Source organism: Leptosomus discolor, chromosome 18 (genome assembly GCF_034619465.1).
Source record: "Leptosomus discolor isolate bLepDis1 chromosome 18, bLepDis1.hap2, whole genome shotgun sequence".
NCBI lineage: Eukaryota > Metazoa > Chordata > Aves > Leptosomiformes > Leptosomidae > Leptosomus > Leptosomus discolor.
In genome coordinates this window covers 6,895,456-6,914,740 of record NC_141408.1, presented here as the reverse complement: position 1 = coordinate 6,914,740, position 19,285 = coordinate 6,895,456, and the positions used below count along the sequence as shown (strand labels likewise).

Genomic DNA, 19,285 nt, shown 5'->3' with positions numbered 1-19,285 from the left:
TTCCTCCTCTTCTACATATTACAGTGTCTAGATTCCTCACATACACACATACATATTTTTTATTTCTAATTCTGAGCACCCAGAAGTTCCCCAGTCTAGCTCCTGATCTATAGTAATATTAATCATTTCTTTGGTGGTTATCACACAAAATAAATCCAGCTAACGTGCCTATCGGGAGCTTATCCGTTCCTAGCATTTCATTCTTGTGTAAGGTTTGAGGGCTTGAATATTTAAATAAGCAAATATTCTTTTGATTAGTAGAATAAATGATTCCTGTTACTTACGGTCCTTAAAAACACTGTTAGCGTCATGAAAGTGCTCAACTATGTTAGCACAGCTTTTACAGGATTTTGTAGATTTTCCTATGAAACATGGTTCGGCAGCAGAGAGAGAGTTCAACTTAATAAGCTCATACATTTTTAAATGCCTTTCCCACAATGATGTATGGAACCTCAACATTAAAGCTAAGGGTGCTTAAGAGACAACTTGGTTAGAATTTCTGCACATTAACCAGAATTCTCCCCAAAATTACTATCATATAGACTACTGTTTCACTCTTAGAAAGGCAAGCTGGAGCAAACACTATCTTGCAACAAAAAGAATAATCAACACATCTCTCAGTGCCTAGGAAGCTCTGACCCTTCAGTTCCCAAAACCGCACTTTCAGAGCACTCCCCAAATACAACATACCAACAATTTTACCCCATTATAGAGACAGAGCATCAGTTCTTCTGGTGAAGCTGGGCCCCAAGAGCAGGTTTACACACAGTGTGGTTTATAATCCCGCAGCCAGCCTACGGGTGCCTATGACCAAGTACATACTTTTCAGGATAGCACAAGTAATGACACCCACCGTACCTGCGTCTTGCAGAGAGCCCCCCCCAGCTCTTTGCCTGCTCCTCATCGGTCCCACAGTGACAAAATACACCATGACAAGGTAGGGCTAGACACAGACCAGTGCCTTTGTCCTGTGACCACGCTGCAAGGAGGCAAACACGCCTCCCTCAGGGCCACACCTGCACATATCAGGACACTATGGACATCCACTCAGAGCTGGGGACCCACAGTTTGTCAAGAGTCTTCAGGAGGAGTCTGCTCTCCCCTTAACTAAGGCATCAATGATTTAAGCACCACATGATGTTGTTCAAAGTTAAAATTATCATTGCTCCAAATGAAGGAATGCAGAAATTAAGCAGTCAACCCCAAGGTGACAGGTCAGCTGGGCTCAGCAACAAAATCCACAGGTCCTGCTGCAAGGCTCTGCCAGTCTGTTGGCCTACCTGCCATGCCAGGCAAAGCATATCTGACAGGGAGAAAATCTAGGAGTGGTTCTTTTTTTCTGTCTGTTTGTTTTAAAACAGTCCCCTCCAAAAAGAGCTGAATACTGAATAATGTTGAAATAGGCATAGACTGAAGGAACACGCTTTGAAAACAGCCATCTATAGCATTTCACAAAGATGGGCATCACCTCATCAAAGTGAGAAGCACCCTGACCTCCTACGTGGTACAGATCCTAAGCTATCAGGGTACAATAAAAGGTCTGCTCTTGACTTCATCGCCAAACCGCTGAGCAGATCCTGTGTTTCCACCGAGGAAGGACTGGCACTGTGCCAGACGGCACCATCAAGCAGAGGAATGCTGACTCTGCTACACAAGGGCAACCAAATCCTCAACAATTACAAGCTTGTAAGTGCTCAGAGATCACGGGGATGAAAGGCAGTAATGTAAAACTGTAAATTAACAGAGTATGTTTTGACATCCTCTATTAGAGGTGTCTACTGCTCATGTAGCTGATCATGTAGACACAACACTAGATGTGGCTAATTAAGAGACATCTAGTCTAAGGCAGAAGTCAAAGCTCCCTTCAAGGTCAACGAAGAGACACTGACACTGCCAAATGGCAATTTATTCCACCCCTCTACCTGAAGTATGAGCATATTGCTGTCTGTTACACCAGACTGACGCAGCTGTTTTTCAGGCAGGTGGAAATGCCCTTTTTCTCCCTTGATCACAGGCAGACCTAGACTTAACGTTCAGATGGGCATGTCCAGCAAAGTGAGCCCTTACCATCCCATCAGAGCCTCCCAGGCCAGTGACTTCAGGGTGGCAATCACACCAGCAAGCTTCACCAGCAAGCTTCACCAACAAGTTCACAGTTCTTCTCAGGTAGGGTGGTATAAAACTCACTGCTGTAAGTTACATTGACCTGCCAAAAGTAAAATGAAATCCTTGGTATATAGCTGTACCATAGGAGTGCCTTACTAGAATAGATCTCATGGGAACTCAAGATTTTGACATCCCCAGTACATACTTAGGGCAATGAATAAGAAAAGTGGCCAACACTTGTGCTGCCTGGAACGCTGGGTGGAACAATGCCATTGCCAGAACAGATAGTATAAAAATGATGAACTCAAAAGGCACAACGGATTTTTAGAGACAGTTGTTCTTTTTTGTAATAACAGATCCACTCTGCTGACGGGTTTACGAACCGGGAAGATGAAGAGGTTATTAAACGTTTTCTGTTATGTACAGAAATCACCGTAAAAGTTTACTTAACCTCTGTCAGAATTAGATCAGCCTCAGCAGAAGGGTGTTGCTCAGCCCTGTCTGGCAAATTTCTGCATGGTGGAAATCACACAAGGAGAGCTCTACAATGCCACATCACGGAGCTGGCGCCACTGCCACCCACCCACACATCCACGCAGTGCGGGCTGCTCACCATTTGGTAAGAGACACATACCGTTTCATTTGGGAAAAAAAAAACCCACCCGACAAGTCACAAGCAATATCAAAAGGGTCAAAAAACAAAGGATGGGGCTGATTTTGGTTTGCATTTCTACTCATATTCCAGTTTCAGGTACTAGTTAACTGAATGCAATTAACTGGCTATAAATATTGGTGTCTCTTTAATGGTAGTGGACATTAAGCATGGAGAGGTTAATAAGCTTGAAGACCACGTAGGTAGATACGACAAAGCAATGACTGGCCACACTGCCTTAGTTTTTCATGCAACATTTTTTTTCTGGTGCAATAAACGCAAAAAGCCAAGCATTCAATCCAATGCCAGCAGTTTCCCATTACTTCACAGATGAAGATCCACACCACCACTGCTATTCTACAGTTAAATTTGTTCCTGTATGGTTTTTCTACGGTTACAGGTTGCATTCTTCACTTCTGACAAAATAAAATGCAAGAGAGACAAAACTGGGAGACAAAGCTAACCAACTCAGAGCATACAAGGAGAAAGATCACTCCATTTAGCCCAGCGCAAAACAGTAACACCATTTAAATAGCTACTAAGCAGGTTACGGAGGGATTGAACCCAACACAGCCAGTCAAAGAGCTGAATTGCTACAGGATTAAGAAAAAAAAAACAACCCAAAACAAAACAGCACACCCTAACCGAAACCTAACACAAAATGTTCTCCCATCTGCAGAGACAAACTTAACACATCCAACATATCCAAGATTTGGCTTTCTTTTCCTGCCTGCAGCCAGTATTCATCCACAGATCTCCTCCTGGCCCAGCACATGCCCTGCTTTGCCACAGAAAACCAACATGTAACTTTGTATTGATACAGCTGAAAAGCTGGAAGGTAAATTCTTATATATCAATGGTGCACTGATTGGATTGAATGATTTACTCATGATTGGGCTGCAAAGCACTGTGGCTGAAATACAATACTTTATAAATCATGTTACAATCTTCTGCTGTCTACACAGACATAGTGTGTGTGCATGCACACAGGCAGGTTCAAGCTTGCTCAAGTTCCCTTAATCCAGTCATACAGACTGCTTCTCAGCTGTTAGTTACACAGCCGTGCTGCGTTTTGTCTTTAAATCTCAGTAGGAAAGGAAAAACCTTCCACATCCTTCTGAACTAGTGACAAGTAATTCCACAAAATAAAGCTATTGATTTCAAACAAACTTCATTCATGTGCTCCTCACAAAAATAAAGCTTCACCAGCAAATGAATTGATCTTCATTTGTCTTTTGTAAAGATTATGAACAAGCTTAAAAGAAAGCAAGTCTTCAAACTGCTATTCGTATTGCCACTTCCTAATCATGCTCCATTCATTGATTGCTTATTTTAGTCCGTATTTTGCTGATTCAGTTGCGCACGTCTTCTTGCAAAAGGGATTATCAATATTAAATCAATTGTGTCTACCCTATGAAGTACATGGAAAAGCAAGCAATTTTCTATTACCCAAGCATCTTAAAAGACCTAATGCTGTCTGGTACAGTTCAGTGCTTACAGATTCAGAACACAAGATTCTCATAAACTATTGCTGATCATTAAAGCTCAAAAACTCCCCATGTTTCCCTGGGAAACTTGATTGTAAAGCACCTACCTTATTTCCAGTAACTATTTTTCAGAAATGTTATGCTTTATATTTTAGAATTAGGGCATCAAAAAGATGCATTACAATATACATATTTAGGGATATACAGGCATTTCTAAATGCACATTACTTAGGAAGTTCTAACAAGAAATTATCTACAAAGCTGTAAAAACAGAACGTGCAGAACAGGATTTATTTTTGTGAGAGGCTCTTGTAATAAAGTTATTAGGTTCAGACAGATCTAAGGGACATAAAAGCCAGAGCAATTACAAGTGTCACATCCACTTACCCATCTCTCCCCATGCACACAAGCTATTTCACACATATGAAGAAAGAGAGTCATTGAGATCTCCTCGGTCTAGGATTTATTCAACAGCCACAATTTGGGGACAGCAGGGAGGAGAAGAGGAGAAAAATTCAGTAATGAACTCTAAAATTACTTCAAAGGATTCACGCTTTGTGGTTGACTGTCTTTTGAAACAAGCCATTGGCTGCAGGACAGGCTCACCCACTGCCCGGGTCACCGACCCCAATGAGCTGCCCATGTTCAGACCAGCAGCTGAAGGCAACAACACGCTGGCTAAGCGAGTCAACAACCAGACTACCCTGGACGCTGGAAAACTAAATAAATTACAGGACCAACACTGTCAAGACACCAGCATTTGACTCATACCTCTGCCTGGTTTGGCTGTGAATACACATCTATTTAAAAAGCTCCCGTGGCAACTGAAAAGCTCTCTGCAACACATTTAAGCAGATCGGTAGCACAAACACACAAGCTTTGATTTCTTTGGAAGTCGACTTAAAAGAAGTGTATTCAAAGCTTAACTTGGTTCATTTATTTTCATAAGTATAGTTTAGTCAGAAGTAGTTGTGATAACGCAGGTATTTTTCAGCACCAGAGTTCAGAAGAGCACAAAAGCAAGTTGTTAAATTATACTAATCCCATCCTCCGCCAAAGTGTGCATTTAATACCTATGTTTACATTAGTAAATATTTTATAGCACACTTCACAGATAGAAGCCTTCCCTGAAATATCATGTTCCAAACTTATAAGAATAGGGAATAATTTTGTAGCCAGGAAGGGAAAATTGACAATTAATGGAATCTACTGCATAAAAAAAAAGGCATCATGTATATAAATCCATGGTCACAGCATTTCAAGATTACACTATGCAGCCTAATGACAGGAAGAGAATCTCTTACAGCCACTAAACAAACTCTAGAGTTACTTTCCCAAAAGCACTTTCTTACGAACTCAGTTTAAAGAAGATACTGGGACTCCTAAGCACCGAAGGCTTTTGACACACTTCTGACTCCACGCACAGTTGTCAGACACAGAACACTTCAATGACCTTTACTTCAAAAGGAAAAAAAGAAAAAGAGAGGTGTCCCACATCCCTATCTAAATCCAGAATAGAAACAGAAAAAAACCCAAATCCCCTAAACTTTTCCGTAGGAAGTCAGACACTTTCAGTTCTAGGCTGATTTTCCATAGCTCTCAGCGGAGCCAACCCCACCTGCCTGTACACGCGTGCAAGGCACCACACTGCTCTGTGCCACGGAGCTGGCTCCCTCCAAGAGCTCACGGCAGCAGGCATAAAAAACAACCAGCCAACAGCAAGCACAGCTGGAGAAGTGTGTCTTTAGAGAATTTACTTGCCCAATAACAATCTCTCCATACACACATATCGGTACACACCGAGGAATAAAGATCAATACCAGTAGTTATTCAATAGCACCCTGGTTTGTGTTAGTACTGGAAAAGCAATGCAGCAATAAAGCAGCTTTTTCTCTCAGGCCAATCATCTAAAAGTCACCAAAAGTTGCAGCACTGACCCTGGAGAGGCAGGTGGTGTATGCAGCTTCAGCGCTGGGCAGTGCCTGCACAAAAGCACAGCCGCGGTGGCTCTCCAGCTTTCGGGTGCCTTGATGATGCCCGAGGAAGAAAACCAAAATTGTTTCAGGTCTGACACTGGGTTTACAAGTATGTGCTATCCCCATGATCTTCAGAGCAGAGAGGGGACAGATTCAGCACAACCTCCAACATTCCTTTGGAGAGCACTAGGAACATTTGCAGCCCAGCAGAATAAAAACGCCACACAGAGATCAGACAGACTGGGCAGGATGGCGTGCATGGACAGAAAATACCTGCCAACCTGTCTCTGAGCTGCAAAACTGATCTAGTGTTGGTAAGCCTTGTTCTGAGGCACATTTCCTTTGTGCCAGAGCTTTGACGCTGATACTCAGCTGTTTGATTTCTTTACTTTCTCTCCCAGAAAATTTTCAGATGGCATCTTTCCAAGTATTGGAAAAACATTACTTTTCCTGCTTTATGGCTGAAGCCATAGAAAGCCAAGGGCAAGAAAGTTTTTCACACGACGTTGGATCAGACTGACAACAATCTAGCAGGAGAGAAGGTACAGACTAGTTCCGACTTTTTCCTAAAGTATCTTTTAATACAGTCCCATGTGCTATTCAACCACAATTTCACAACTGAAACAGTCACGTTTTCCTTCCTTCTTACACTGTCTTGATTCCTTGCTAGTTTTTCCTTCAGTTATTTGATGAAGAAAAATCACGTCTTTCCTCTCTTTTCATTGCTATTGTTTTTATGTAGGATTGCAAAAGCCAAAACAAAAACCTCTTTACAAAAGGTAAAATAATGTATTGTGCATGCAAGACAGAAAGAGCTCTTTTGACCTCCTTTGCTTGCAATAAACAGCAATGACTACAAATAAACAGTCACGAAACTCTATTTCCCAGCAAATATCACAAGCATAATTCAAGTAGTTTGTTTTTGTCTTCTTAAGCGCCATCCTTCTCCTCAGACTCATTTCATCAAGCCTGGCTAAACACCCTAGGGCAGGACACGACTGAGAAACTGGCATAATACCATAAATGTGCAACTCCAGGAATGTTACAGCTACTAAAAACTTGAGGAAATCATTAATAAAGAGCTCCCTCACTTGCTGCAATAACATTTGCAGATCTCAGTCATGTCTACCTAAAAGAACATGCTCGTTTGGGCAGGGGGGAGGAAAGGCAAAAAGCACTTTGCTTCAAGAAAAGCTTGAAGGAGATTGTATGCATTCTATTTTGAGGAAGAAATGAGATGCTTAGACAAATATGATGCCAGATGTGTGAAGCAGCATACAAGGCAGTCTCCTGTCCAAGTCGTCACACATGCTGAGAAAGCACCTCATTTCAGTATCTTGGTATAAGAGAAAACTGAGACAAAGGCACCTGCAAAGCCAAGTCATTTTAGTTATTTCCACAGTGGAAGAGATCCTCTTCACAAGAAAATAAATAAACATGATAAAACATGAAACTTTCCTGAGCCTCACCACAGCCAACAACAGGGCACAGGTTGAGCCTCATGGCACAAAACATTGCCAGTCTTGGAGTCTGCAGGGGAAACCCCTGAGAGCAGATACAACCAGCGCCCAGCACAGGATGAGAACATCTTGGGTCCAGCACAACAGAGATGCGAAGGCCCCTGTGGTCTCATAGGCAGGAGACGCAATTACGGGTCTCCAAGGCCCACCCTCCTGGACAGTCCTGATGTATCTGAAGTCACACCCACATACATGACTTCCCAAAGATGTACTCAGGTTTGATTATAAATTCAATTCTTTGGTCCTGCAATATCCCAACAACCCAAGCGGAGGCTGAGACCCAAAGGTAGCCCCATGGCAGAGGGCAAGAGGCTCTCCAGGGATGGGGAGAGACCCCAAATGGAGCACTGCCTCCCACCACAGCTTGCTCCCACCACCCCAGAATACATTCTAGCACCCAGTATGTACGTGCTGAGAGCCCCCAAAGGACACACAAACCACTTTAAATAAAAACAAAATCAAGAATGGATTCAATTCCTTTAAGTCAAGTAAGCTGTCAAAGAACAATCCAAAGTCTTCTCTGAAACTCTGTCTGTTCCACTATATCCCATAGAAAGACTTTCAACTCGCTGCTACACAGAACTCTGGTAATAAAACCAGCTAATGCCAGATTGTGCTAAAAAACCCCAATTGCTCCCAGGCTCCCAAGGAAGGCAGCTACAGAAATAAACGGGTGATTCAGCCACTTGAGACACTTGAATGTACTGACTGACTCAACCCCCAAACATGCCACTGGGAAAAATTAAAATCCAGTCAGTGATACATAACTGTTTAATCTTTAGCAATGGCTTCAGGTGATGGTGCAGCTCTACCCAGAACACTGCTCTATGGCCATGTGGTCCAGCTAGTAAATGCAAACCTTTACCAGGTGCATGCTGCAAAAAGACAAAAGCAAATCCAGCTCCTGATACACACTACTGAAGTTTTTCCATGCTTTACCTGACCCATATGCAGGCCCCACAAGGCAGGCAGGAGGAAGGGGTAGGAAGCCCTCAAAACATCTGAAAAATCGAGCTGTGGAAGTTGCTTATCGCTTACACCATTTTTTCCCTCTTCACTTTAATATCTTGAAGCTTGCCTGCACGAGAACAGCTGTTCAGAGATTTGCAGCAGCAGGAATGTGTCATCTTTACCCAATGATTCAATAGTCCTAACAATTGTGGGTATTATTTTTCTTAAATCTACTCCTTAATCCCATAATGCCATAAAATACCACTGAATCAGAGCTTAGCAGGATTCCAGAAAGGAACAGACTTTTAAAGAGATAATGAGAACTCTGCATTTATATTACATAGGATTGAAAAGAAAGAATAGAAAAGACAGAACGTACCAGATAGGCAGATTATTTCACAGTTTTCCTTGATATGATTTCTTCAACCTGAAGCATCTGGTAATACCACTATCAGAGATTAGATACACGGTAAGATGGACACACAAACTGATCTAAACCTGCAATTTTTATTTTTCCACTACACATAGGAGGGGTTGCCACTAAAACATACATCATGGAATAAAAGAGAGGTGCATAAAACCTAGTATCAAAGTGAGGAATGTTAGCAGCCCGTAGGATCCCACATAAATACGCTTCACTTTCAATAAAGAAAACAAAACGTCTTCTTAAATCCCCCCATCCTTCACAGACAAGAAGAAAACGCTGAGAATTGACCAACAATAAAACTCACAGATCAGCCTTGTCCTTCACAGTTTTTGCAGAAATTTGAAGGAAATCTCTCCAGCTCATTTTTTTGGAGATTTGTGTAGAAGTCCTGCAGTCTGCAGGCAGCACCTTGCGCACTTCCAATCTAGATGCAGTAATTGTCTTCCAGAACACGCAGGAAACTCATCTTAAAGTCCAAAACCTAATCAAGCAAGATAGAAATGTGTTGCCTATGTCTATCTCATTATGCCACTGTTCTGCAGCAAGACTTGAAATAAGGTCCCTTGCACCAAAATACTAGTCCTCCCTTATTTCAGTCAAAGAAGCTTTCCCAGTCATCCAAAATGTAATATCATTATCTGATTCACTCTAAAAGCACATTGCAATGCATGCCTAGCACAGCCTTTCCTACTCAGCAGAAGGCCAGGATCCAAAAAATCTATATTAATAAGCGCAAGACTAAGGTCTTACAGGCAGAGCTTCCTTACACTATCGCTACCACACACTTTATTTCATGCACTCATACTATCAGCAGCATTTTTTGGGGAATCAGTCCAGTGTAAAGCCCAATACTGCTCAAGTGGTGAACAGCAGAGTAGACTTTCTACCTTCCAGCCTAGGCGAGCAGCCTCAGCTTTTAGGAAAAGAAAATAAAATCTCCCAAATAAACTGCATTTTATAACCAAAACAAAGATGATAATCCAGACTCCCAAAAAGAGACACCACAATGTCCCAAATCAAGACAGGCAAGGTACTCTGCCCCTGCTCCTGGCCCTGGGAAAGACCTTACCTTCTAAGCACCATCGTGTACCCAACACCTTTCGGATGATTTTCTCCAGGGAAACTCACCTCTATCGTTTCCGCTGCCTCTGGGCAGGGACTTGAAAGGCCATCAGCTCGGACTCATGATGCCTCCCCACTGCCAGCAAATCACTCTGAGCAGGGACACCTGTGTCTCTGAACCCTCAGTGATGCTGACCACAAGGTGCAGGGAGTCTAAATACAGAAAGATTACAAAATATGACAAAATTCCCCTAAACTCCCCTTACTCTCCTTCTCTTTGGCCACAGTCACAAACAGGGAGCAGGAAAAGGACTACGAGGTCTGATCCAGCATAGCTCAGCACTCAGGAGAGTGACACTTGACTACATTAATCTTTTTTTAAAAGAAAAAGATAAAAGTAAAAGGAAAGATCACATGAGCAACAGCCGCTGCTAGAACAGTCCGAGTCCATCGGCATTCCGGACACTGAACAGCCTTCAGCTGAACCAAACAGGCTTCACTATTATGTTTAAAACTAATAGATGCTTTGTAATGCTTATCAGCTGGAGGGTTTTCAACAGTTTTACCCACTAATGCCGCAATTTCAAAACCATTTAGGCTAATTTCCTTTGACTTGAATCTATTTTAATCAGAGACCAGAATACTTGACTTAAATGGTTTGTACTAAACCCTTCATAAAATCAGCCATAAAATTGCATGCACAAAACGGCGAATGGATCTTATATAGATACAGAAAAAGCTGAAACTTTTCGAATCCTCCAGCAAACTCAAGCCTATTTCATTACTAGACGAACTGCTCTCTTACAATACCAAGACAACTGATCCCTAAAAAAAAACCCAAAAAACCAAATCCCAATAAGCAAAACACACTCCTGAAGTTCTTACGTAGATAAAAGACACCAAGTTATGCAGCTGCAGTCTGTACCCACAAATTCTCTCCAAAGTATTAGCCCAGCTCCAAAATGATGCATTTTTAACAAATTGCCGTGTCTGCTCTGTCCTCTCCACCACCCTCCCCATGAAATGACAGATAGTGGCACTGAGAAAGAATACAATGCAAACCTAAAAATGTCAGAATTAATCCTCCTCTTCCCCCCAAGATCTGAAAAAACATTACTTTTCAAATTAATTCCCACAAAGTAATGCTGGCTCTGCTAGAAGTCAGGGTTCTGGATGAGAAATGAAAATAAGAAGCTCAGACTCAGGTAACTGCTAGAGAAGGTCTCACTTCAAGGATTTGTCATTGTAGTGGGATTTGCATATCATATAGCCCAAGGTGCAATTTGTACCTGCGATTCATTTTGCCCAGACTAACCGTGCCAGCAGAATTGGAGGCTGGGCCTCCGTTCCTTTGAAAACTCATCCAAATATTTCTGTTGTCAGTAGTTGACAGCCTTGGAAACTCTGAGTGGCTGCTTGAAATTCATGCAGCATGCAGAGAAGTGAAGGAACAAAAGCTCTTCATGCTCTCACAACCTTAACAATTTGCCAGTATGCTGGAGACATGTAGCTGCATCCCCTTGCTGCATGATTTTCAATGGTTTGCAGATGCCAAGCAATGGCTTTGTCACTGTCCTAACGACAGAGGCATCGGACATGTATCTTTCAGAATCTAAATCTCCCTCAGCTCTTTTTTATCAGGGATTTCACTCCAGGCCTGACAAATCGACGCTTTCCTATTTTGAGGAACACTCTGCTATCCATATCTAAAATTAACTTTCATAAAGATAAACTCACAGCATGTCTCTTCTCATACTCTTAACAAAATGATTTGCCATCTCATTTAAAGTCTATTCTTCTACGGTGCTTAGCAGGTAAACATCATCATCACCATCATCTTAAAAGGTCAGTCTGGAAAAATAGTAGAGAAAGGATATTGCTACTCAATCCATTGGGCTCCCTTCAAAGGGTGTCACTCCTTCTGACTGATATTTAAGCCCTTTCTCACGCCTTCCTCCTGCCACTGCAGTGGCAAAGGGCTAAAGCACTTCTGCCCCCTCCCTCGCAGCAACCTGTCTGGGCTGCTTAAAGACCAACAGAGGTCCCACAGCAGTGTCCCAGGAGGAGGACTGCGCTGGGAGGAGTGCGAGGGCAGCCAGAGACAGCCCTGGAGGTCTTGCAGGGACATGAAGGAGCTGACAAGGGAGGAGAAAGGGAGAGTCTTTGCACACATATACAGGGTAATAAACATCAAAGGCCAATAGGGAACAGTGAACAGCCCTTTGCTGACGAAAGCAGATGTGAGCTTCTGATTGCATTACTACCACCCAAAATAACGTATCGCTTTAGGAACACAAAAAGAACGAGAGAGAGAGAGAGACAAAGCATGGGAAGAAATTCGTTCTTTAACCCTGATAAATCATTTTCATGAACTATCTCAGTTTCAGCCAAACTACACTGGTTGCTCACTACTGAGGCATGGCTCTGAGCACTGTAAGCAGGAAAGAGTGAACAGTATCACACAAGACTATGAAAGCAACCATCACTCCTGGCTCTCAGAAGATACCTAAACACGTGCAACCCTTCGTGGAGCAACTGGTACTTACTTGGTTGGACGATAATCTGGTATGGAACGATCCAGTGAAATTTTCTCACTGAGGTAGGAGTTGTAGCCGTATTTCTCATGTGGTCCCTTTGCTTTCTCCTCCTCCTCAGGGGACAGGGTGGCTGGAAGCCCACCTTTACCACGTCCACCATAGCCTTCAATGAGACCAAGTGACTTGGACAGACCTCGAGAGAAAAAAAGCCACCATCACTGTTAAATTCATCACTGTCATTTCCAAGCTATCAAAGAAACATAATTTCAATATCCAGGGTGTTTTGCTTGGGTTTTCTGAAAACATTTCAAATTCTAGTTCTTCGGCCCAATGCTAGAATAAAAATGACTCAAGTCTTGAAATGGCTCAGGCACACTGTTCCCAATAGCTCTGCCAACAGCATCCAACAGATAACCTGTTCCAGGGATCTATGCCTTTATTTAGTTGTTAGGAAGGTTATTTAGGCCTCCTTCCCACTCTCAGAGAGGTAATTACACATGAGGTTAGATGTCCCCAGGAGAAGGATAGGTTGAACACAGAACAAGAATAAAATAGGGTTGGTTAACTGCCAACTGAATGAATTTTTGCTCAGTATGAACAGCGAACAGCATACAAATGTTACGGATTTAAAAACAATTTCCCCTCAAAGCTTTCTTATCTTTTAAAGTATAGCATTCTCAGACCTTTATCAAGTGGAAATATTTATTTATATCTGCATAGCTGAAGGAAATAGGCAAAGTTCAAAACAAGCTGCACAAAAAAAGAGCTGTATTGATGATTTGGCGGTGATTGTGGGAAGCCAAGTTCACGCTCATGTTATTATTTATTACAAAGGACACCTGGAATTTTAATATTTTTCATTAGCAGAGACTTACGCTCTTCTTTTTGTCAGAAACAAACAAAAAAACCTGATAGATGATTCCATTTTGTTGGTTTGTTTGAGGTTTTGTTTGTTTGTTTTTAAAATAAAGGCACCAGGGTATATTCTCCTCTATTTTAATGGCACAGCCCTGACTTTGACAGCAGAACAGACTGTCATCACCACTAATGCTTTTGAAGGGACAATAACCTCGAGGTTATGCACAGGGCTTCATGATGAGCATCGTCCAGCTCCCAAACCTACCACGGATTCCTATTGCCCTGGACAAAACGCTCTGCCTCTCCATCTGCAACACAGATATAAACACTTTTTTCCCTCAAAAATCAGTATTGTCAGGCAGTAAGAAAATAATCTATCAATGTAAATCACAGTTTGAAGCACTTCAATAGAAATAATAATAATAAATAATGATGATGATAATAATAATAATAATATTCCTTCTGACAAGGAACCTCTAAACAGCCTTCCCTGCTAGGGAGCTTCTGAGAGTTGATGGAGTCCCTCTGACTGCACTGGGCTTGATTAGATTTTATCTGAGGACAATAATAACAAATCAACTGCAAGGAGCAGCTGGCTGCGACATGGGGATGGATTAGATATCCAAGCTGCCTTTTCCCATCTCTAGGCTCAGCAACAGCCAGAGGAGTTAAGGCAAGAAAGCCAGGAAAGGTGAAGCTTTCTGGCCTGCGTGAACTTCCTAACCCAAATGGCTGGAGGCACACCATTCAGCTTGCTTACAAAGAGAAGAGATACCAATTTCATTTCAGACACAGACTCCAATAGAATTAAAAGAGTATTTTAAATAAAATATTCTCACCAAGAGAAAATTCTTCTCAAAATATCTTATTTTTTATCAAAATCAGACCATTCTATTCAGTAACAGTGCACGTGTAGATGCACAAATTTCCTTAAGTTACCCTAGATCATGCTTCTTGTTACACCAAAAAGACAAAACAGCTTCTTCAGTTCATCAGCTGAGGGTTTTACCACTATAAGACACATTCTAACAGAAACTCAGTTTATAATTTTAATTCCTTCATCTTCCCCATGAAATATTTCCACCAAAATCCATAAAAAATTCTTACTATCAGTGCTAGTTCTTGGCCTGAAAGTCTGTAACACAGAGCTATGAAGTCCTCCCACAGTACACAGCGTGCTCATACTTCTACTATAGGTATCCTGGGATCTACCAGTTTGCTTTTAAAGCTGGATTTTGCTTTTCTTTTTTTTTTTTTTTTTAATCACATTTCTCAATTCCCCAGTGCTTCTGCTATCAGTGTTTTTCATCTAGACATCGGTAAGAGAGGCTGAAGAGAAGTGGGAACTTTCTGAGAAGGGTTAGGGCTGGCAGAGCCTCTCTGAACAGAGGGCCTTGGCGCTGGGCAGTGGAACCTGGGGTTCCCACCCCGTGGGATATCAGAACCACTACCATCACAGACCTTGCTCTTTTTAAAGCAGGTTTAAAAAAACCACAAGCTTGGGTTATTATCCACAGATTACAATTAACTCAAACACCCAACGCAGCACTTCATCCACAGCTCTGCACTTCAAGTCAACAGGGAAAGACTCATCCCTCCAAGAATAATTCATCTACCACAAGACCTGAATCAGTCTGCAACTACAGCATCTTGGTAAAAGTATCTGAAATTAGAGGTGAGGAATCTACCTCTTGGTGTTCAAAATACCAACAACCACAGGAACTAGCCGTACCAGCCTTTTCCACGTTCCTCAGCCTGGTCGTCCTGAGCTGGTATTAGCAGCAGGAGGAGATGCCTGGAGCAAGGATATCTTTGCCAAGGAATCCATCTGGCTGCACCAAAATTGCAGGCTGTGTGTACTCTGCAGCCAAACCTTTGGTCTCATCCACCAGACTGAGAAGAACAGGGAGGGAGCTGCTGGACAGCACAAGGACACCTTCCATACTTGCCCATCTGTGGTTTTATTACAGAATAAAGATACACAAGGGACGGCGCACACTCCATCTCTCCCAAAATACAGTCAATACATGGGCAGAGCCAACATAGACCCATCTGTGCCCCCATGCCCTCAGCTGTCCCAAGGTAGCAAGCTCTGCTGTGACAAGGCAAAACGAAGGTCCTGGCAAAATGACGCCTCTCTGTTGGCTGCAGAGGCACCACAGAAATGCCAAGACATGACTTTATATCCAGCAGCTTTGAGTGACGAGCTTATAACGCCACTAACTGCTTTATTCCAATACCATATTCATGACAGCTAGACATACACACCACCCCCCCCAGCACACATTTCTCTCTCCTCACTAAGTACATTCCTTTATTTCTGCATACGAACTTCTCAGTCCTTCTACTACTATAAACCCTGTCTCAGTAAGCAGAGATAAATTCCCATAATTTAACCAAAGGAATCAATTAAGGTGATCAATCCATATGTGTTGGGCAGGGTACTATCATGAGACCATCATCCTCTCTTTCAACGCCACCTAGGATAGCAAACACACCTGCAGGGATAGTCACAAAGATGAATATTCCCAGGTGTGATGTGACAGGGAGGATCTCAGTGTCTGTCTCTGTGCTGGTTAAACATTTCATCCTCCAGTTCAGGCTGTCAGAAGGGTTCATCTGTGTAGCTGGGATGTCACTTCAGTGTACGGCACTTCGAAACAAGATTCAAGTAATATTTGGCAAAAATGATAATTCATGTCCAAACAGAAGAGGAAGAAATTTGCTTCCAACTGGCTGAAAAGATGCCTCAAGAGAGGCAGGACTGAAAACAAATGGTTACAGCAGAACCAGCCAATCCATTCATTCATTCACTTTTATTAGCGCCATTTTAGGGCTGCACAAAGGAGGGCACATTTCTGCAAGTTTTTGCTATAACTTCAGAAATTATTCTTAGCCCAGCTTGTGTGGTTCATTCACCTGGGCTGGAACCCAGGGAAGGCTCCTTCTCAGCAGGGAGCTCCCTGGGCTATGCATTAACCCACATTTTGGTACAGAGAGACAGCTCCCAAGCCTAACGAAGAGTGAGCCCAGCAGCCCACCTTCTCGAGAGGACTCCTATGTGCAACTGTGTCTTCTCTCTTTGCTCCCCCTTCCTCCCACCCATCTCACCTGATCACCCATCTCTGCCTTTTTCAGTCCCTGTTTACACCACCATCGCTGCAGTGGGGCCCTGGCCCACGTCAGAAGCCAACAGCTATAGGCTGCAGGTTTCTGGAGGTAGCACGTACACTTTCTTCCACTTTTGGTTTGCCCTTCACAAGCCTGCATGGAAGCACCGTTTGGGTCTTAAAAGACAAGCAATCTCTCATATGGGTTTGAACAGTGTAACACTGAAAATGAATGATTAAGTGCCTCTGGCGACGCAGGAGTAGAAAGAGGACATCGCCTCTGAAGCCAGTTGTTCCCCACACAACCATCCAGGGCTGGTTTCCAGCACAGTCTTCTGCTGTGGCCTCTCACTAGCACGTGCTTGTAGCACCTTCACACTTTGAAAAGGTCCAATCCTTTGCCAAACCTGCTTGAAATTGGCCTGGAAGTGCCAGAAGTTACACAGAGACATACAATGAACGACAGAGAGCAAAAGCATGATCCCGACAGCTTATTTCCTTGAAGAACAGATCTAAAAACTAGAAAATCAGAACTGTTCCCAAGTCACAGACCAAATCCTTTATCATTCTGGGCAGGCACCAAGGAGAAGTGCTGAACCGCTGCCAAAAAGTCTCTCCTGATGCCTGCTCAAGCCTATCTGTAGTGATAAACAGCACTAATCCCCCACCAAAAAAGCTTGATCTTTGGAGCGGATTCACTTCCTAGTGAATTTTGCAAGCTCATGGATGGTAATGGCCTGCATAAAGATTAGATGTTCAATCTAGACCAGATATATGAATAGTTGTGAGCTTCACTCATCCTTAAGCCATATTCACCCAACAAGTACCTTAGAAATAAAACTAAGATTTTTTTTTTTTTTTTTTTTCAAAATCTCCTAAAACATATGAACTTCAGGGCAAAAGGAGTATACTGCTCTTATATTGCAGGAATAGAAGGAAAAAAAAAGCAACAACACCACTTAGAGCTGCTAAGATTCTGAGCCACTCCTGCTGAAACAGCCAGACATCAGATCCCCTGGGGACTGACAAAGAGTTGGTTTTCTTTAAGATGATATAAAAATTTAATCTCTACAGCAAAATTATTCCTAGACTGAGTACAGTTATAGTAAATACATTATTCTCTCCTTAAACTGGCAGTATATTTCATAAGGAGACAGGAGTTTTCTAACATAGAGAAAACCTTTAGTAAAATACAATATAACGTGGTACACAGCCTTCATTTATAAAGCACCCAGCCAAACAGGCTCCCCAGGCACGGGGTGTGTTGCAAAAGCGTGTTGCTACATGTCAGCCTAGACAAAGGAAAACGTTAACCCTACAGATACAAACCTTAGCCAAGGAAATTTCTTTCATTAAGAAGGCTAGGGAAGAGGGAAGAGTACCTGCCACTGAAAGGTATTTCTGAGAAACAGAGTTCCTGAGCATTAAGACTTGGGGTGGAGGAGGGAAAAGAACAGGAGGAAATAATACAGGAAAGATTTCTGGGAAAGCAAATTTTTTTGCATCCTTATTTGTTGATGTCATCCTGCTGCACAAGTTACAGAGTATGTACAGCTCAGACTGAAAGGCACGTTCCCATAGAAAAGAGGAACTGGAAGCCCTCCTTCACAAGAAGAAAGAAATAATACTGAAATGGTACTGAAAAATAAGGGAAGCATAAAAGGAAAATTAAAGTAGATGTCTTTGGAAAGTACAGCTCTTATTAAGCTAAGCACCATGGATCTTCCAGCCCAAATAGCTCTCCTAGGGACGTGTGCTTCTGGCCTCACTTCAGCCAGAGATTTTAAGCCCAACAAGAAATTTCTGACTCAGAGGAAAAAAAGCAAGACCGATGAGGTAAGTGGCCTAATACGTGCACTGCGTTACACTGCAGATACTGCCTCTGCGTGACCTCCCAGTGAAGATGGAAAAAGAGGATACAACAGATAAGCTATTAGGGGTATTTTATGAGAAATTAGAATAGGTAACAAAGGACACAATGTCATAGGTAATGCAAGAAATTATGGAAAACTGCTGAAGTTTTTAGCGTTGTCCTGCTGATCACTGCAAATACAGACTATTAAAGGGAGGACTCATTAACGCTAAGGGTAATTGGCAGACTAACAGGCACCAATTTTCCCTTGTAGCTTTGGTGGAACCTGAGACCTGGGATTTTGCCTTTTCTCCCTGCAGCAATTTTTACACAATTTTTACCCAGTCTTTGCTCAGACCTTTTGTCTACTAGACTAAATAACGCAAGTTCCTCCGACTGTAGGTTACACCTACGTAACATGCAACCGTGCGCTGCTATAGGGCTACGCAAATTGTCTAGAGAGTACCAAATACAACAGGCTCTGTCAGCTTCCTTTGCTCTTGCTGCCTCCCCGCAGCATCCTTACACCCTTGCAAAGGAAACCAGAAGTAATAGTAAAGGGAAGTAAAGGGATCAGAAGATAAAGAGATCACTTTCGGTGGCGGGAGCAGAGAACCAAACAAAACACGACCACCCAAACCCCCCAAAACAGACACAATACAAATTTTACAAATGAGCTTAAACAGTAGAGTTCAGTGGAAAAAAACAGTATTCCGCTGAACCCTATTCAATTTTATTCAGTGTACA

The 19,285-nt window shown here is 42.5% G+C and overlaps 1 protein-coding gene across 1 annotated transcript in view; it reads right to left on the bottom strand.

The window, feature by feature from the left end:
- GALNT17 (polypeptide N-acetylgalactosaminyltransferase 17) overlaps positions 1 to 19,285 on the bottom strand; it is a 207,772-nt gene that overhangs the window by 139,238 nt on the left and 49,249 nt on the right. The window contains exon 2 of the mRNA XM_086475200.1: positions 12,728 to 12,911. Coding sequence (XP_086331326.1) covers positions 12,728 to 12,911 — 184 coding nt within the window. The remainder of the gene's footprint in view (positions 1 to 12,727; positions 12,912 to 19,285) is intronic.